At 45.3% G+C, this 20,038-nt stretch overlaps 1 protein-coding gene across 1 annotated transcript in view; it reads left to right on the plus strand.

The window, feature by feature from the left end:
• LOC119968811 (protein downstream neighbor of son homolog) overlaps nt 1-20,038 on the plus strand; it is a 47,876-nt gene that overhangs the window by 4,346 nt on the left and 23,492 nt on the right. The window contains exons 2-7 of the mRNA XM_038801625.1: nt 924-1,007; nt 6,687-6,887; nt 12,425-12,603; nt 13,405-13,583; nt 14,302-14,407; nt 17,736-17,840. Coding sequence (XP_038657553.1) covers nt 924-1,007; nt 6,687-6,887; nt 12,425-12,603; nt 13,405-13,583; nt 14,302-14,407; nt 17,736-17,840 — 854 coding nt within the window. The remainder of the gene's footprint in view (nt 1-923; nt 1,008-6,686; nt 6,888-12,424; nt 12,604-13,404; nt 13,584-14,301; nt 14,408-17,735; nt 17,841-20,038) is intronic.

Below are 20,038 nucleotides of genomic sequence, written 5' to 3' on the forward strand. Positions count from 1 at the left end.
ACATGGGAGGCCTCCCTGGCACATTAGAGTAAGGCTTACTGCCTCGCTCTAATCTGCAGATTTACCAAAAAACTGATCCCACCCACTGGGGTGTCTCCACTTGCAGCGTCTCGCGAGATTGTGTTGAATTGTGCGAGCCGAGTAGATCCTGGGAGCAGGGTCTCCTGACTTTCACCAGCCACGCCGTGCCGCGGCGCGCTGCTTTTCTGGAGCAGCGTGGCCGGAAGATTGCATCCTTAATGTATGTTTTGATGCTCGATCAATGACTCCAGAAGCGAGATTGGACGACAATTGAAGGCTTTATTGTACTAGATGCTTCCCCCAGCAGCGCAGGTACAGAATGCGGCTGCTGGGGAGACACAAGCTCTTATACTCCGCCTTACTGGGCGGAACCAGCAGGCAGGCTTCACCAATGATATAGCAGTCTCGGGTACCTCCCACACCAATGGTCTTACAGCATTATCCAGGATACCGTAATACCCCTAAGACCGACTACCACATGTTTCTGTTAAAAGCTTACACCATCATTGCTCTTTGATATTTTTTACTTACCAAATGCATTCCTAAATTATGATTTGGATGAAATTCCCGACTCTTCCTTTATTTGATAATCTGAAACAATCTTCTATGTTCCCGAGTTTCATCAACCCACACATATACACTGTAAAACAGATAGTCAAGATAGAGTTCTGATCTTTCGCTAACAACTTGGCAATTGCATCAGGAACCATTAACATAGAAGAATACCAATTAACCCTGGAATACGTATCCCCAAATCTTGGAACTCTACTTCCGAGCAATTCAGTTATATTTTAACCAGCTGTAATGTTGTTGGTAGACCAATTACATGTTATCTTGAATTTGAGTTAAGATTTTATTTCTGTGACAGAGTACTAATATTATCTATTTTCTCTCATAAACAGGTGTCTCCTATAAACAATGAAGATTCCACATGGGAAGGTGAAGAATTAATTTCTCAAGAACAGTCAACTCCAGTAGTATTTCAGGTTGAGACTTTATACACCATTTCAATATGCTTTATGTAGTTTTTAACTTCATTTACTCAAAGGAAAAGCCCAACTAGTAGGATTCAATTTTTTAATAAATCCATATTGGGACAACATCACTGGAAAACATTTGACTTAATGGCTTACTTAAGGCACTTTGGGTGATGAATGTGTAGCATGCTTGGGAGTGCAATGAAGGCTGATAGTGTGGAAATATTGAATAAAAAATTGCTTAGCTATTCTAATGGTAATAGATTTTTTTGTAATTGGCTAGGTAGACAGTGTAGTATTTTCTAATCTTGTACTTAGTATATTTGGGCTTTGGTTTCATGGGTAAGAATTCTGCTTTAGGTTCCTGAGGTTTGAGTTGGGAAATGCACCATTTGGAAAGTCTTATAAAGTTGATATATTGAAATTGAGCAAGGACAGGACACAGCCTGCCTGTGAAGTCCTCCTTCGTTAAAGCAGTCATGCTGTTTCTAAGTTCGTAGGTAAATATTGACTAGCTGGAGAAACATCCATCCCATGCACCTGACCATTCCATGAACCTGAGTAACCAAGTTGGTGGTCTATTCCTAGGCTTTTTACCATTTCTACTTTATAATCAGTCAGGAAAATGTGAAAGAGTCCCTTGAAAGGATTACTTTATCCCTCCTCTGTGGTTGCCTGATCAGGTGGCATAGCCAAGATGCATTGTTTTATTAATGTAAAGCAGATTAGCCACTTGGTTCATGCTTTTAAAAACGTGCAATTAGATCTGATAGAGGGTTGAAGTTAATTTATTATAATCTTGCACGCATTTATATAGAGTCTATTATGTTGCAGTATTTCAAAGCACTTTTAATTAATTACGCTTTGAAGCATGGTGTCCATTATTTATGCATATATGGTCACCAATTGGTGAGTTTTTATTTTGGAAATGAAAATGATCTTTTCCCCTTACTGAAAATAAGACCAACAGTGCAATAGTATGGGTTGCGAGCAACCATAGCGATTAAATCCTGTGACACCCTGAGCACCAGACAGAGTAAAGTGGCAATGAAATGTATGCCAATACACAAATTCAGTTCTACTCTTGATGTCCAGGTGGAACCATAAACCTGTTCATGGAAATCATGTGTGTCACCCCACTATCTGTGTCTATTCAGTTACTGAACAATACTACCTGGTTAAATATATATTTTGCCACAGTGCAAAAGCAAGATTCTGAGATGCTGAAAATCTCAAATAAAAATAGAAAATGCTGGAAATACTCAATGGGTCTGAGCATCTATGGAGATACAAATCGAATTGATGTTTTGCATTGATAACCTTTAACCTGAACTGGAAAAGGTTGGAGTTGTTATAGGTTTTAAGCCAGACAACATAACAACGGTAAGTTCAATGATATAGTGGAAGACAGGATAGGGAGTAAAGAAATAAAAGATGTGTCTTGAGGAGGTGTGAATGGCAGAATCAGGGTCAGCTGCCATTTGAAATGAATCCGCACCATGACCAGAACTGACGACTGCTTCACTGACCACCAACTAATCGCTCTACCATCTCCATCACCCTGGCCCCAAACCGGCACAGGCAAGAAAAACTCTGCTGCAGGAGACTCAAATGTCGCTGGAGCCCAAAAAGAATGCTACTCAGTTGGCGCCTCACAGCTAACCTGACAACAACCAACGAGCCTGAGCCGCAGAATGTCCACGGCGCCTGGTCTGCCTTAAAAGCCACCATAGTCAGAACCTGCGAGGAGAAGCTCGGGCTCCCAACCAGAAAACACCAAGGCCGGTTCGTCGAGATCCAGGATATCCTTGACCGCAAGCGCAAGGCTTCCTGAACCGGCAGCTCCACCAAAACTCGAGTGGGAAGAAACGAGCCTACAGGCAAATGAAGACCATGGTGCAACAAAGAACTCGCGTCTTGAACGATGTGCAGGGCTTCTTCAGCACAATCAAAACCATCTACGGTCCAAGTACCCAGGGGCCTACCCCACAGAACCAAAAACGGAGAGGCGTTCATCAAAGACAGAGAGGCAATCAACACCTGCTGGAGAGAGCACTTCATGGACCTCCTCAAGCAAGACACAGCCTTTGACGCAAGCATCCTTGTCACCATCTGTCAACACGCTACCCACTACTATCTCGGTGCAAGCCCAGCTCGTCGTGAGGTCGGAAAGGCCATTCGACCGCTAAAGAACAACAAGACCTCTGCAGATGGAAACCCCACAGAAGTACTGAAGTGCAACGGAGATGCATTCATGACAAGAATCCACAACCTCATCACCCTTGTCTGGAAGGAAGAAAGCATGCTGGATGATCTGAGATGCCTTGATTTTGATCATGTTCAAGAAAGGAGACAGTTCCGACTGCGGAAATTACAGAAGGATTTTCCTACTCTCTGCCATGGGAAAGGTCATCGCGAGAATACTTCTTAGCCGCCTCCTCCCAGTGGCAGAGCTCCTCCATGAGTCTCCGTGCAGCTTCTGCCCATCAAGAGTCTCAATGGACATTATCTTCAACGTTCGACAAATCCAGGAAAAATGCAGGAAGCAGCATCTTTACTCGGAGAGTAGTAGGGGCGTGGAATGCCCTGCCTGCAACAGTAGTGGACTCGCCAACACTAAGGGCATTCAAATGGTCATTAGATAGACATGTGGACGATAAGGGAATAGTGTAGATGGGCTTTAGAGGGGTTTCATAGGTCGGCGCAACATCGAGGGCCGAAGGGCCTGTACTGCGCTGTAATGTTCTATGTTCAACCTCTGTACATGGCCTTTTTCGATTTCGCAAAGGACTTAACTCAGTCAGCTGTGACCTATACACTGACGGCAGGGTCACAACACTGGACGAACTGACAGAGATTCCAGCTAGCTATGGGCAACAAACTCCGATACCTGCAGCTTAAAAACTTCCTACGGAAGGAGACAAGGATGTACCCACAACCACCACGACAGACACTACTAGAGGAATTACTGGATGCAAACATAAAAACTGCAGCGGCATGTACGAACAATTGGTAGAGGGCTGACACGGTACTGGTCGTGACGAGGAAGAACTGGGATCAAACAGGCTGTGTCATTGTACCAAAGCTCTTCTCCATCTTCCTTGCAGCAACACGCCATCCCATCACCCTGAAGATCCCAGCTGGAGTGGAGCTAACCTACTGGACAAGCGGGACACTGTTCAACCTCCGACATCTCCAGGCCAGAACCAAGACCACCCCAACCTCTGTCATCGAGCTGCAGTATGCAGATGTGTGCACGTTCTGAGGCCGAGCTACAAACCATTGTTTACACTTTCACCGAGGCATATGAGAGAATGGGCCTCGGACTAAGCATCCGGAAAACAAAGGTTCTCTACCAGCCTGTTCCTGCCACACAAAACTGCCCTCCCAACCATCAAGATCCACGGTGAGCTCTTGGACAATGTGGATCATTTCCCATACGTCGAGAGCTTCCTCTCGGTGTGAGCAGACATTGATGCTGAAATCCAACATCGATTCCGGTGCAGTTTTCGGGCACCTGAAGAGCAGAGTATTCAAAGACCGAGACTACAAACTCAGCACCAAGAACATGGTCTAAAGAGCAGCCGTGGTCCCCGCCCTCCTGTATGCATTAGAGACATGGGCAATGTACTGCAGATACCTCAAATCTTTGTAGAGATATCACCAATGCTGCCTCCGCAAAATCCTGCAAATCCACTGGCAGGATAGGTGTATCAACGTGAGCATCCTCTCCCAGGCCATTAGCCCCAGTATTAAGGCACTGTTCACGCTTGGCCAACTTCGATGGGCAAGCCACGTTGCCCACATGCCTGACACAAGACTCCCAAAACAAATGTCCTAATCTGAACTGCACAATGGCAAGCAATCAGTAGGAGGGCAGAGGAAACACTACAAGGACACTCTGAAAGCCTCCCTAGATCAATGCAACACCCCCACTAGCACATGGGAACCGCTTGCCTTAGAACGCACAAGCATCCGCGAAGGTGCCAATCACCTCGAGTGTTGTAGGGTGGAGCACACAAAGGCCAATCATTAACAGCAGAAGGACAGCGCAGAATCCAGAGCATCCCACCCACCCACCTCATCAAGCACCATCTGCCAAACCTATGGCAGAGTCTGCGGATTCAGAATCGGACTATTCCGGCACCGCAGGACCCGCCTCCTTGAAGTGGAAGCAAGTCATTCTCAAAGTTGAGGGACTGCCTGAGAAGAAGGGCAGTGTGTTCCAGGTCATTGCCACTTGACGCTGCATGGGGGCTTTTCTTTGTTAGATCAGTTGACAGGCATTGATCAAAGATGTTTCAAACTGAGCCAGGCTTTGTGGAGATGAGAGTGCTGACTGTTCTGTCCAATTAATAAGACAAATTTTGGCTGTGAAGACCAGAAATATAATATTAAACTGATCAAATGACTGGAGGCTTGGGTTACATGCCCTTCTTCATATTTACTTCAAAAGGAATGTTTATCAGGTATGTCTCTACAGACCCACAGACTACTAGCAAAGTTGGCTTATCAAATGCAAATTCATCCCCGTAGGTCCCTTTGAAATTGGTATCTTTAGCTAATGAGAATTGTAGCCTCATGGCTGAGTTCAATTAACTCAGCGCACTCAGAAATGCACTTGAGATTCTCTGGTCTGTATTCTTCTACATGATGTTTTCCTCATTAAGCCATCTGCGCAGCTTCCCTGGGATTTAATTGTTAACTGGGTCAGTGTGATTTGGATTAGGATAGGATAGGATTTGTTTATTGTCACGTGTACCGAGGTACAGTGAAAAGTATTTTTCTGCAAGCAGCTCAAACAGATCATTAAGTACATGAAAAGAAAATACATAATAGGGCAACACAAGGTACACAATGTAAATACATAGACACCGGCATCGGGTGAAGCATACAGGAGGATAGTATTAATCAGGTCAGTCCATAAGAGGGTCGTAACAGCGGAGAAGAAGCTGTTTTTACATCTGTTTGTGCATATTCTCAGACTTTTGTATCTCCTGCCCGATGGAAGAAGTATGAAGAGTGAGTCAGTCGGGTGGGAGAGGTCTTTGATCATGCTGCCCGCTTTCCCCAGGCAGCGGGAAGTGTAGATGGAGTCAATGGATGGGAGGTTTGCGTGATGGACTGGGCTGTGTTCACGACTCTCTGAAGTTTCTTGCGTTCTTGGGCCGAGCAGTTGCCATACCAGTCTGTGATGCAGCCAGATAGGATGCTTTCTGTAAAAGATGGTGAGAGTCAATGTGGACCTGCCGAACTTACTTAGTTTCCTGAGGATGTATAGGCGCTGTTCTGTTTTCTTGGTGGTAGGGTCAACGTGGGTGGACCAGGACAGATTTTTGGTGATGTGCACCCCTAGGAATTTGAAACTGTTAGCCATCTTCACCTCAGCCCCTTTGACGCTGACAGGGATGTGCACAGTACTTTGTTGTTGGTAGCCGTGCAACGTGCAAACTAAGCTCTAAGGGACAATTGTTTTTTTTAAATAAAATTTAGTACTATAATCCTGTGAGTTTTATTGTTGGCAGAATCAGTTGCAATTCAGAAATAAATTTGACCATACTGTTTTGAGTAACATGGAATGGATGTTTATTAAGAAATAATATTGTGAAATGAAGTTTAAGTTTCCTATGCCAGCTTTTATTCTGGATTTGACTGTAACAGACCTACTTTCCTATTGTGTTTTCCCAGAACTTAGAAAATCCTGAAGTATTATCTGAATGCACATTGTTGCCCAAAGAGTTTCCTGCAGATTGGAGTGTCAAGACATGGGTACTTTTCAAATCCCCTCACCCTTTTACTTGGACAGGTCATCTCAAGGCATCGGAGGAAGCCAAAGGGTTAATACAGCACTGTCGTTCCTCAGTAGTTGATTTCCCCCTGCATATCGAGGTACCAAATGAATTGTCTGTAACAAAATTGTAGAAAAGAGTGTGTTTCTTAAAATTCATTTAAAGGATATGGGCATCGTTGACTAGGCCAGCATTTATTACCCATCCCTAGTTGCCCTTGACATATAAAAATATGATCAAAGTAAATTTGGAATTATTAAATACACTTGAATCTTAATTTAGACTAGCTATTAAAACTTGATTCAGAGCCAGTTTCCAGCTCATGATGTTGGCTTTTGTTTCCATGTACATTGGATGGACAGAGCGCGTGCAATTTATTGACAGGAGGCCAAATGGATTTTTGTGCTAATATTCTCAATCAAATACAGGATGCCAGTACTAGTCACACTTTTTATAGACTGCTTGTGATTTTGAAATATCGAAAATCCAGTTGGTCAGATAATGAACTGGGCCTTCACCTTTTTGTTTAAATAATATTTTATTGAGGTATTTGAAAATGTTATCACAGTAACATAAACAATGACATCAACATGGTAAAATAAACATTTCTCTTCCCCCCAGCCCAATCTTCACACACCTCAACCATACAACAACAATCCGTCCCCCACCCCCCTTGGAATACTGCATCTGCTGACATTTTAATTTTCCCCGAGAAAGTCGACGAACGGCTGCTACCTCCGGGTGATCCCTAACATTGACCCTCTTACGACGAACTTTATTTTCTCGAGACTGAGAAACCCAGCCATGTCACTAACTGGGGGGGGGGGGGGGGGGGGAGGTTTCGAGTCCCTCCACATTAATAAGATCCGTCTCCGGGCTACCAGGGAGGCAACGGCCAAGACGTCGGCCTCTTTCGCCCCCTGAACTCCCGGATCTTCTGATGCTCCAAAGATCGCTACCTCCGGACCCGGCACCACCCGTGTTTTTAGTACCGTGGACATTGCCTTAGCAAAATCCTGCCAAAGCCCTCTAAGCTTGGGGCATTCCCAAAACACGTGGACATGATTTGCTGGGCTTCCTGCGCACCTCGCACACCTATCCTCAACCCCGAAGAACTTACTCATCCTAGCCGCTGTCATGTGTGCACAGTGGACTACCTTAAATTGTATCAGGCCAAGCCTGGCGCGTGATGAGGAGGTATTAACCCTGCTTAGGGGCACTGCCCACAGCCCCACCTCTCTCTCTCCTCCTAGCTCGTCCTCCCACTTTAGCTCCTCCACTGGAGTGTCCTCCACCTCCAAAAGCTCCTTGTAAATATCCAATACCTTCCCCTCTCCCACCCAGGTACTGGAAACTACTCTATCCTGTACCCCCGTGGCGGCAGCAGCGGAAAGGCCGGCACCTGTTTTCTCAGGAAGTCCCGCACCTGCAAATACCTAAAACCATTCCCTGCTGGCAATTTAAATTTATCCTCCAAAGCTTTCGAGCTGGGAAAGCTCCCGTCTATAAATAGTTCACCATCCTTCTAATTCCTGTCCTCTGCCAACTCCGGAACCCGCCATCTAGCCTACCTGGTACAAATCGTGGTTATTATAAATCGGGATCCAAATCGATGCCCACTCCCCTCTCTTATATCTCCTCCATTATCCTCAGAGCCACCACTACCACCGGACTTGTGGAGTATCGGGCCGGCGAGAACGGCAGAGGTGCCGTTACCAGTGCTCCCAAACTGGTGTCTTTACATGACGCCGCCTTCATCCGCTCCCATGCCGACCCACTTCCTAATCATGGCTATATTAGCCGCCCAGTAGTAATTGCAGAACAGAAGTTCGGCAGCGCGACCCCACCCTCCTCCCCCCGACTGCGTTCACTCACGGGCTTTCTTCACTCGCGGGCTTTTGCTTGCCTGCACAAAGCCCGAAATAATCTTATTCACCCGCTTGAAAAAAGCCTTGGGGATGAAGATGGGGAGGCACTGAAAGACAAATAGAAATCTGTGGAGGACTATCATTTTCACAGTCTGTACCACCCCACTAGTGATAGCGGGAGCATGTCCCATCTCTTAAAGTCCCCTTCCATTTATTCTACCAACCCGGATAGGTTTAACTTGTGCAGTGCCTCCCATTCCCAGGCCACGTGGATTCCCAGGTATCAAAAGCTCTTCCCTACCATTCTACGGGGCAGCTCTCCCAGTCTCCTCTCCTGTCCTCTTGCCTGGATCGCGAACATCTCACTTTTCTCCATGTTCAATTTATACCCCGAAAAATTGCCAAATTCCCTCAAGATTCGCATTACCTCCCCCATCCCCTCCAATGGGTCCGAAGTGTACAAGAACAGGTCATCTGCATAGAGAAAGACCCGGTGCTCCACCACTCCCAACCACCCCCCCCCAACCACCCCTTTCCAGTTCCTAGAGACTCTTAACGCAATGAACAATGGCTCTATGGCCAGAGCAAACAGTAACGGGGAGAGGGGGCACTCTTGCCTCATGTCTCGGTGTTGTTTAAAATACCCCGGCCTTAGTAGGTTCGTACGCACACTCGCTACTGGTGCCTGATTTAGCAACCGTCCACAGGTAATTCCACTCCACCGATCAAAAGCCTTCTCTGCATCCATCGCTACTGAATAAGATTATTTTGGGCACCGCTGCCATTCTCGCCGGCCCAATACTCCACAAGTCCTCTCTTTCTGAGGGCATCATAATAACATTTAGAAGCCTTCGAACATTGGCCTTGAGTTGCCTGCCCTTAACAAATCCTGTCTGGTCTTCCCCTATCACCCCCAGGACGCAGTCCTCTATCCTTGTGGCCAGTATCTTAGCCAACAATTTGGCATCTACATACAGTAGAGAAATCAGCCTGGATGACCCGCGTTGCTCCGGATCCTTCTCCCGTTTCAGGATCAATGAAATCGAGGCCTGCGACATTGTTGGGGGGAGGACTCCCTTCTCTCTTACTTCGTTAAATGCCCTCACCAGCAGTGGACTCAATGTCTCTGAAAACCTCTTGTAGAATTCCACTGGGTAGCCATCAGGCCCCGGGGCCTTGCCCGACTGCATGCCCTCCAGCCCCTTGATTATTTCCTCAATCTCAATTGGAGCTCCAAGCCCCTCCACCAGATCCTCCTCCACCCTCGGGAACCTCAACTGATCCAGAAACTGCCTCATCCCCTCCACCCCAGCCGTGGGCTCCGACTCGTATAATTTACTATAAAAGTCCTTAAACACCTCGTTCACCCCTGCTGAGTCCAGGACAGTATTACCGTCTCTACTCTACTTTACCTATCTCCCTGGCCGCCTCACTTTTCCTGAGCTGGTGCACCAACATTCTGCTTGCCTTTTCCCCGTACTCGTAGATCGCCCCTCTCAGCCCATTCCGCCTTTTTCTCTGTAGGCCCGTATCGAGATTCGTTCCCCTCTGACTACTGCCTTCAAAGCTTCCCAGACCGTCGCTGCAGAGACCTCCCCCGTATCATTTGTTTCCGGGTAGTTCTGGATGGACTTGTTAACCCACCCACAGATCGCTTCGTCCGCTACCAACCCCACATCCAGTCTCCACAGCAGATGTTGCCCTCTCTCCACACTAACCCGTAGATCCACCCAATGCGGGACATGGTCTGACATTGCAATTGCCGAGTACTCAGTATCCACCACCTTCAGTATTCGCGCCCTGCTCAGAACAAAAAAGTCGATGCAAGTGGACATGTGGAAAAAAAATACTCCTTCGTCCTCGGAGTGCAAACCTCCATGGGTCTACTACTCCTCCTCTTTCCCCCCCTCCCCCTATCTATTCCATAAAACCCTTCAATTCCTTTGCCGCAGCCGGCCTCCTCTCTGTCCTGGATTTTTCTGGTCCACTTCCAGATCAATGAATGTATTGAAGTCCCCTCCCAAGATCAGGTTATATGACTCTAAGTCTGGGATCTTACCTAACACCTGCCTCAAAATTCCACATCGTCCCAATTCGGGGCATATATGTTGACAAGTACCACTCGCACCCCCTCCAGCTTCCCACTCACTATTGTGTACCTACCCCCCCCTTGTCTGACACGATCCTCCCTGTCTCGAATGCCACTCGTTTGCTGATCAAGATCACTACCCCCACCCCCGGTCTTTGAATCCAGTCCTGAGTGGAACACTTGGTTAACCCACCCCTTCCTCAATCTCGTCTGTTCTGTAACCTTTAGGCGTGTCTCTTGTAGCATTGCCACATCCGCCTTCAGTTCCTTCCATGCGCGAACACGCAAGCCATCTTGACCGGCCCATTCAGTTTTCTCACATTCCATGTGATCAGCATGGAAGCGGGGGGGGCCCCCCTCTGCCGACTAGCCATCACCCTTTTTAGGCCAGCCTCGAACTCGCGCCCTCCGCTTCCTCGAGTCCCCACTCGGGCTGCCACCATTCCCGACCTCCCATTTGTCCCCTAGTAACAGTTCCTCCCCTGTCAGCAAAGCAGCAACAACACTAGAAACCCAATCCCCCAAGTCAAGCTCCAGCTTAACACCTGCTCACCCCCCCACTGCGCTTCTGATAGTCAGGTGACCCATGCTGACTCAGTATCTCCCGCCCCTGGCACCAAGCAGTCTGTCTCCCTATTGTTTTCTCCTCTCTCCCCCCACGTGAATAAATATTTTTAAAGCGTCACATTCCCCACTAAACAACAAACATCAGAAAAAACAGTGAAAAAATAGTCACCCAAAAAGCAGAACCAAATTCAAAGCCCATCCCCCCTCTAACAAGGTTCCTGCAACACAAAGCAACCGTTAACCATCCACACAGCCTATAACTGGGCCTTCACCTTCAAAGGACGAGCTGAAAATATCACGAAAGGGGGATCAATAGCGCAGCACATTATTGTGACAAAGAAATTGAAAAGAGCAGCAATATGAGATGACTGTCGGGACAATCAGCAGCAAGACGCTGCCACAGGCCCCAGTCCAGTGCAATCTCTTTCATTGCACCCCCAGGTGGTGTCCTGCTCCTTGCCAGGTCTTCTTTGGTCTGCCCTGTTGTCATCTGGTGGTGTCCATTCTATTGCCATTCTAGCAGGGCATACACCCATGAGGCAAAATATATGTACTGTCAGCCTCAATCATCTCGCTGTCATGATGGGACAAAAGCTTCAAGGCACAAATGTCCTCCAACAAACAGTTGTTACCAGACCCATTTTTGGCTTTGCACTTTGCAGAGCTTCTCATCTCTTAATTCGAGCTGCAAATGGCCACTTTCTGACCTGTCTGCCCATTGTTTGAGAATGACTTGAGGAAGCAGCAGTGACAGCTTTGACACCAAAAAATATTCATAGATCCTATATTAAGTATCCTTCATTGGTTTCAGGTGGCTGTGGTCTCTGCCTAAACCAAAGCCAACTTAAAAATTCAAAGTCCTCGTGCCGTATTTTTTTTTGAGTTGCAATGTTCCTCCCTTTCCTACCTCCTTACACTGACAGATAATTGGGAAAATAGGTAGCTGAAAATTGGCTCCAAAATGTCATAGTGACGAAACATGAACTCAAACTACTCGTTTTGTCCTCATGCACTTATATCTAAAGCCAGGTTGTTTAGAGTTAATCCAATACTGAATGAATTATATTTCATTTGTAAACACAGTTTGTCTCACGCCTTTTTGCTTTTATCTAGGACCCAAGATCGTGCACAGATTTACGCTGTGCGTTTCAGCAAAGTCTTGTGTACTGGCTTCATCCCTCACTGCCATGGCTATCACTTTTTCCTCGAATAGGAGCAGAAAGGAAAATGGCAGGCAAGAGCAGTCCTTGGTCACAAGATGAAGAAGTCCAACAAGTGCTAATGAGTGAATGGTACATGGTTTTCCTTTTTAGAAGCCTAAAAGGATTAAAACCAAAATGATGGAAAGTTAATTGGAATGGATTCATGGCCGTACAAATTGGGTTAAGGCTCGGCTTGTTAATACATTTCACACTTGATACAGAGGACATTTGCATGCCAGATATCTGGACTTTGAATTCTAGGTGCTCCGTCATTTTACACAAAAAAGGAACACTGATCAAATGGCCTTCTCAGTTGTAAAATTCTGAGTCCATCCCATTATTGGGATTACTTGCAGTACTGCAGTTACTTGCATACAACATTGTTGTATGATATTTTCTAGGTGAGACTTTACAGTAAGACTTTATCAGCCTGCTTAAGGTGGGCATAAACATTCCATGATTCTGAGAAGTCAGGGATATTTCTCCTGTTATGGTCAACATTCCACTTTCAACACTATCAAAGAAACAGATTAATCTGGTTCTTTTGTTAACTTGCTGCATGTAAGATTTTTATAAAAGCTGCTACATTTCACTGCACTGCAGCATTACAAATACAAAAATTTAAAAGTGCTTTGACATTCCCGGGGATGTATGAAGTTATCTAAAGTGCAAATTTATCTATCTTTGCTGCTGACCCAACCACAGTTACAACATGTGTGCTGACAAGTTGAATGTCTAAGCCTGCACATGAATGGTCCCTTGAGAAAGGTAGTGTAGTAATCCAATTTAGCTTTGGTCAGTGTCTGCAGAAGGCACAAAGAGAATATTGTGAGGGGAGAAAATTGAATTTGATTAGTTGTGAATGACTGTCTTTTTGTTCAATCTCTCCAGGTCACTCAGCTTTAGTTCGTTATATAATTTACTACGAGCCAAGCTTTGCCCCTATTTCTACTTCTGTACATATCAATTCACTGTGCTGTTCCGGGGACCTGGAGTAGCAGGAAGTGGTGTGCTTACAGCTGTTGTTTCCCCAACAACAAGGGGCCTTAGAGAAGCGATGAAAAATGAAGGTACGACCCTATATTTATGTAAAGCCTGTTATGGGAGAACACATTTTAAAACTTTGTAAATGCCCATGGTTGACCCTCTGATTGATTCATGATCTGTCTAATTGTACTGTTACAGTTCTGAGCTACTTTTGTCAGGTACATTGTGTAGAAATATTCAAAAACATTGCTATTTGAGGTTATTTTGGCACTCCTTATAATATGGGCGGCACAGTGGTTAGCACTGTTGCCTCACAGCTCCAGGGACCTGGGTTCGATTCCCGGCTTGGGTCACTGTCTGTGCGGAGTCTGTACTTTCTCCTTGTGTCTGCGTGGGTTTCCTCTGGGTGCTCTGGTTTCCTCCCACAAGTCCCAAAAGATGTGCTTGTTAGATGCATTGGAAATTCTTAATTCTCCCTCAGTGTACCCGAACAGGTGCCGGAATGTGGCGACTAGGGGATTTTCATAGTAACTTCATTGCAGTGTTAGTGTAAGCCTACTTGTGACACTAATAAAGATTATTATTACTATATTCCATTATGTAATGTAGTTTTTCTTTTTCTGCCCCCTTCACTTAAATGAGTTTGTGATCCAGTTGAAACTTTTTGAAATTCCAGTCATGTTATCATACAAGAATGATCATTCAGTAAAAACAGCAACAATGGCACCTCTTCTGGATACCCTCTTGCTTATGATTATAAGGTGGTGTGTACTTGCTGATGGCATTGTTATCTTTACATAGGGATCACGTTTTCCTTGCCCTTGCTGGAAGATGGTAAAAACGGAAATAAAAAAATACGTGGTATTGCAGATTTGGAAACACAGGAGGAAAACTCAGATGTTCACAAGTAAGTCCTATGGCGAATAAAAACAGAAAACTGAGCTAACGTTTCAAGTCTGGATGACATTTTGTCTAAGAGTCATCCAGACTCAAAATGTTAACTCCCTTCTTTCTTCGCAGATGCTGTCAGACCTGGGGCGAAATTCTCCGACCCCCAGCAGGGTCGGAGAATCGCCTGGGGGAGCCTAAAATCCCACCCCCGCCGTGGCAGAGATTCTCCGCCACCCGGGAAGTGATTTGCTTTTATTTAAGTCCTATGGCTATGTTGGTGTGGAAAAATACTGTTGATACATACCCATAGTGATATTGTCACTGGTCTTGTAATCCAGAGACAGAGGGTTAATGCCATGGCAGGTGGTGAAATTTGAATTCTGTAAAAAATCCAGAATTAAAAGCCTAATGACCATGAAGCCATTTGTCATAAAAACCCATCAGGTTCACCTATATCCTTTTAGGGAAGGAAACCTTCTGTCCTTACTTGGTCTGGCCTACACGTGACTCCAGATCCACAGCAATGTGGCTGATTCTCAAATACCCACTGAAATGGAGTAGCAAGTCACTTAGTCTAAGGGAAATTAGCGATGGCAATTAATGCAGGCCCAGCCAGTGACGAGCATATCCCATGAATGAATAGCAGAAATAAATCTATGGAGCTAAATATGTTTTAATTTGATTGCCTCATATAGTTATTTCAAAAAAGCCTGATTTTAAAATTGCACTTTTAGTCCAAATAACTGTCTTTTCACAAACTGGGCATTCTAGCATAGACCCTATAATACATTTGCAGTGTAATTCTTTTATTGTAACAATACTTTTTTTAAGTACAGGATGTCTGTTATTTGTTCACCAAAGACTTTAACTGAATCAAAACTTCTCACTGGAGAAAGAAAAGCTACGTTAACCTGCCCATGTGTAAAAACAGGCCTAGAAATATAAATGAAAATTTTGTCAAAGGTCGAGCCTTATTCTATGACTATAAACAAGTCATATGAAAGTCGAATTGGGAACTATTTTCTTACCTCCAATGCTTTTCTTCTACTCCTATGCCCCGGTCCTTCCCAAGCCATGTCATTTCCCCATCTCTCCTCCTTCCAGATAGGATAACTTGGTTTTTCTTGGATTTTCCTTTCTGTTCTTTGCTATTTTTCCCCTCCATCAACCATATGACCGTCCCCATCACTGAGCAGGACAACAGTGCCACATGTCAAATTGGGAGAAAGAAACTGCAGTTATTAGTAACCACTTCCCTGAAACAACATGTGTCTATGTTTGGACATTGGATGGAGTTAGGATCCAGCTGCACTGTCATGTCCTGATGGTTGAATAACTTGTGCGCATTTGCTGTTTGGGTGCATGTGTGAGGAACAGGCCATCAGTGAGCTGGTACAAATGTCCCAAGGGAAGAGAGTCTGAACTGGGCGGCACAGTGGTTAGCACTGTTGCTTCACAGCACTAGGTTCTATTCCCGGCTTGGGTCATTGTCTCTGAGAAGTCTGCACGTTCTCCCCGTGTCTACATGGGTTTCCTCCGGGTGCTCCGGTTTCCTCCCACAAGTCCCAGAAAGACGTGCTTGTTAGATGAATAAGACATTCTGAATTCTCCCTCTGTGTACCCGAACAGACGCTGGAATGTGGCGACATGGGACTTTTCATGGTAACTTCATTACAGTGTTAATGTAAGCCTACTTGTGACAAGGATTATTATTGCCTTGGTTCATCTTACTCTAGCGAGAGATTCGGCACTTACTTAACCTGAGGGAGCTGACCTTCCAATTTTCCGTGTTGCAAGTTACTGCCTAAAACAACTTTTTCTTAAAACATCTTTTTAACAAATTTGTCATGCATCTCATGCTAAAATGAAAGACTTGGGGCGTAGATCTCTGGCCGCGTTTGGGCAAATCTCTGGCCGCATTGGGCTCTCGCTTGAGCGCAAAGCAAGTGGAGAATGCCAGGAGAGGCCTCTAGCGAATCTCCCGACAGGCACCGCGCTTCCTGGGATTCTCCGAAGTCCCGCGAGACGTCAAAGTCGGAACTCCGTCCCAAATGGGCGGGAACAGATGACACTCGCGGAAGTAGGTCATAAACCTACTTACAACCTACCTGTGCGGGATCCACCGGCCTCCCTCAATTCTCCGGCCTCCACAGGGAGGCTGCAGCTGGGCGCCGATCAGTGCTGGACCACACAAACGTGGACCAGGTGGAACGGCACCCGAGGGGTCTCCTGGGCAACTAGGGACTCCAAGGTGGTCAGGGTAAGTGCAGGGTGGCTCCCTGGCCCCCCTCCTGGAACACTCAGATCTTGGCACTGCCCAGCTGGTGCTGCCAATGTGCCCGAATGGCACTACCTGGCTGCCTGGGTGGCAGTGCCCAGGGACAGTGCCGAGTAGGGCCATGCCCATAACATGAGGGTGGAGGGGGGCTTGAAGAGTGGGAGTGTGCAGGGCAGGTAAGTAGGGGCCTCCGGGATGTTGGGTGGGTGATGGGTGAGGGTCCTAGAAGGAAGGGGGTGCTGTAAATGGGCTTGGGGGGGCTTGGAAGAGTGGGGACCCCCAGGGACCCCATTGTGGTGTGTCCTCATTTGGGGGAATGTGTGTGTGTGCGTGCGTGTGCATGTATGTGTGTGCATGTGTGAAGGGTGACATTGCCCATGGGTGGGTGGGGGGTGTGGGAGACAAACAAGCTCACTTGGAGATCAGGCACCCTTTCAAAATGGCAGCCCGATCGGAGTTCAGCTCCCCAGTGCTTAAAAAAAAGTCTAAATAGGCTAAACGGGTTATTACAGCACTTTATTGTACTATTAAGATTTCAAGTGTACTGAATGTACCCATTTTTGATCCATTCGATAGCCACCTGGAATAAAGGAGAAAGATCCTAAACCTAAAGATCAAGACAATCTGAACAATCAAAAACAGCATTTTATTATAGATTGTTTGGTAATAAGTATTCTATTTAATGAAACTTATCAAAATGATTAGAGCTGAGCAAACAACATCTGTAGAAAAATGGTAGGAGAAACAATTGATATTTCAAGTTTTGAATTTTAATTAGAATTGAAAAAGGAAATCCAGTCACACTTGCAACCATCTGTTGTGTTTCATTAACATGCTGATATTTGTATGTTTTAATATATCAACAATCAAATGGAAACCTGAAAAAACAAATACTGGATGGAGGTTGCTAAATCACATAAGAAAACATGTTTATAATTTTCATGATTAAATCATTTGAAGTAGTTATGATGCCTTAAATAACTATCATTCAGTTTTGTTTTGCCATGAATATGTCTGCAGTCATGAAAGATAAATGGAACATAATATTTTTTCACTTTTAATGTAGAGAACAAGCTGGTAGTAGTGATGATGATGATGGAGGGTTTTCCTGGCTCAAGGAGATGGGAGTACAGGACAAAATTAAGAAGCCTGATTCCGTGTCTATTAAACTGTATCCTTTTAAACCCAGGCTTGGTGGTGGATGAAGAGGTGAACAGCCATTATGCTTTTAATGTGGAGAGGTTGGGACAGAATTAGAATTTTAATTGTTTTTTTAAACGTATTGGTAGTACATAACTTGAGTATTGCTGAAATAGGAGACATGCTATTGGAACTTTTCCCTTTTTTGTCCATGTTTGGGATAACACTAATGAAGCCTGAAGCCAGTAGGCCTCATGGTGCCTACGCTAATCATGGGTGAGCAGGTTATTTGTGAGTCGCGATCACAGGGTCAGTTCACTCAGTTGTCTGGACGGTTGGTTCGTGATGTGGAGTGACGCCAAGAGTGCGGGTTCTATGCCCGTACCGACTAAGGTTATTTATGAGAGCCACGCCTTCTCAACCTTGCCTGTGGTGTGGTGACCCTATGGTTAAATCACCACCAATCAGCTCTCAAAGGAGAGAGCAGCCGGGGCAGCACGGTGGCACAGTGGTTAGCATTGCTGCCTCACGGCGCCGAGATACCAGGTTCGATCCCAACTCTGAGTCACTGTCCGTGTGGAGTTTGCACATTCTCCCCGTGTTTGCGTGGTTTTCGCCCCCAAACCCAAAGATGTGCAAGGCAGGTCGATTGGCCACACTAAATTGCTCCTTAATTGGAAAAAATGAATTGGGTACTCTAAATTTATATTTAAAAAAAGGAGAGAGCAGCCTGCAGTCCTCTGGGACTGTGGTGACATTTAACATTACTTGATAGAACAGTATTATCATACAAATGAGGACACGGGGTAGGCCACTTAGCCCCCCAAGCCTGCTCCGCATTCAATAAGATCATAGTTGATTTGAATGTAACCTTAACCTCACATTCATGTGTGCCTCTCATAATCTTTTATCTCCTTGTCAATCAAGAATCTATCTAGCTCTGCCTTAAAAATATTAAAATATTGTGCTTCCATTGCCTTTTGTGGAAGTGTTCCAGAGATTCGCTATCCTCGGGAGCCAAAACTTCATCTTATCTCTGTCTTAAATGATTGATGTGGAGATGCCGGCATTGAACTGGGGTGAGCACAGTAAGAAGTCTTACAACACCAGGTTAAAGTCCAACAGGTTTGTTTCAAACACGAGCTTTCGGTGAATCGCCTGAGGAAGGAGCAGTGCTTCGAAAGATCGTGTTTGAAACAAACCTGTTGGACTTTAACCTGGTGTTGTAAGACTTCTTACTCTTAAATGAATGGCCGCTTATTTTTAAACAGTGACACCTGGTTCTAGATTCTCTGACAAGAGGAAACATCCACTCCACATCCACACTGACCATTCCCTTCAGGATCTTAAAGGTTTTGATCAAGTCTCCTCTTACTCTATAAACTCTAGTGAATACAAAGCTAGCCACACCAACCTTTCCTAAGACAGCCTGCCCACTCCTGATATTAGTCTAGTAAACATTCTCTGAACTGCTAACGCATTTACATCTTTTGTTAAATAAGGAGTTCAGTATTGTTCACAATACTCGAGGTGTAATCTCATCAATGCCCTGTATGACCTGAAGCACAACCTCCCTACTTTCCTAATCAATTCCCCTTGTAATAAGCAATGTCATTCTATTAGCGTTCCTCATTGCTTGCTATACCTGCATGCTAGCCTTTTGTGATTCGTGCAATAGTACACCCAGGTTTCGCAGAATCTCTGAGCTTTGCAATCTCACCATTCAGATATTTTTTTACTATTCCTGCAAAAATGGATAATTTCACATTTGCCCACATTTGCTAGATTTTTGCCGACTCAGCCTATCTGTGTCCTCTTCACAATTTATTTTCCTACCTACCATGTGTTGGTTGAGTCTACAGCACTAACCCCTGTGGCATATCACTCGTCAACATCTTCCCAACCAGAAAAAGACCCATTTATTTCAATTCTCTGGTTTCTGTTAGCTAGCTAATCTCCAATCAATGCCAATATATTACCACCAACACCAAGAGCTCTTATTTTCTGCAATAACCTTTAATGTGACACAATAATTGATTGATATTTATTGTCACATGTACCGAAGTACAGTGAAAAGTATTTTTCTGCAGCCAAGGGAGCGTACACAATACGTACATTGTAGACAAAAGAATAAACAACAGAGTACATTGACAATGGTACATCAATAAATAGCGATTGGTTGCAGTGCGGAACAAGGCCAGACAAGAGCAGCATAGGGCGTCGTGAATA

Source organism: Scyliorhinus canicula, chromosome 7 (assembly GCF_902713615.1).
Source record: "Scyliorhinus canicula chromosome 7, sScyCan1.1, whole genome shotgun sequence".
In the NCBI taxonomy this organism is placed as follows: domain Eukaryota; kingdom Metazoa; phylum Chordata; class Chondrichthyes; order Carcharhiniformes; family Scyliorhinidae; genus Scyliorhinus; species Scyliorhinus canicula.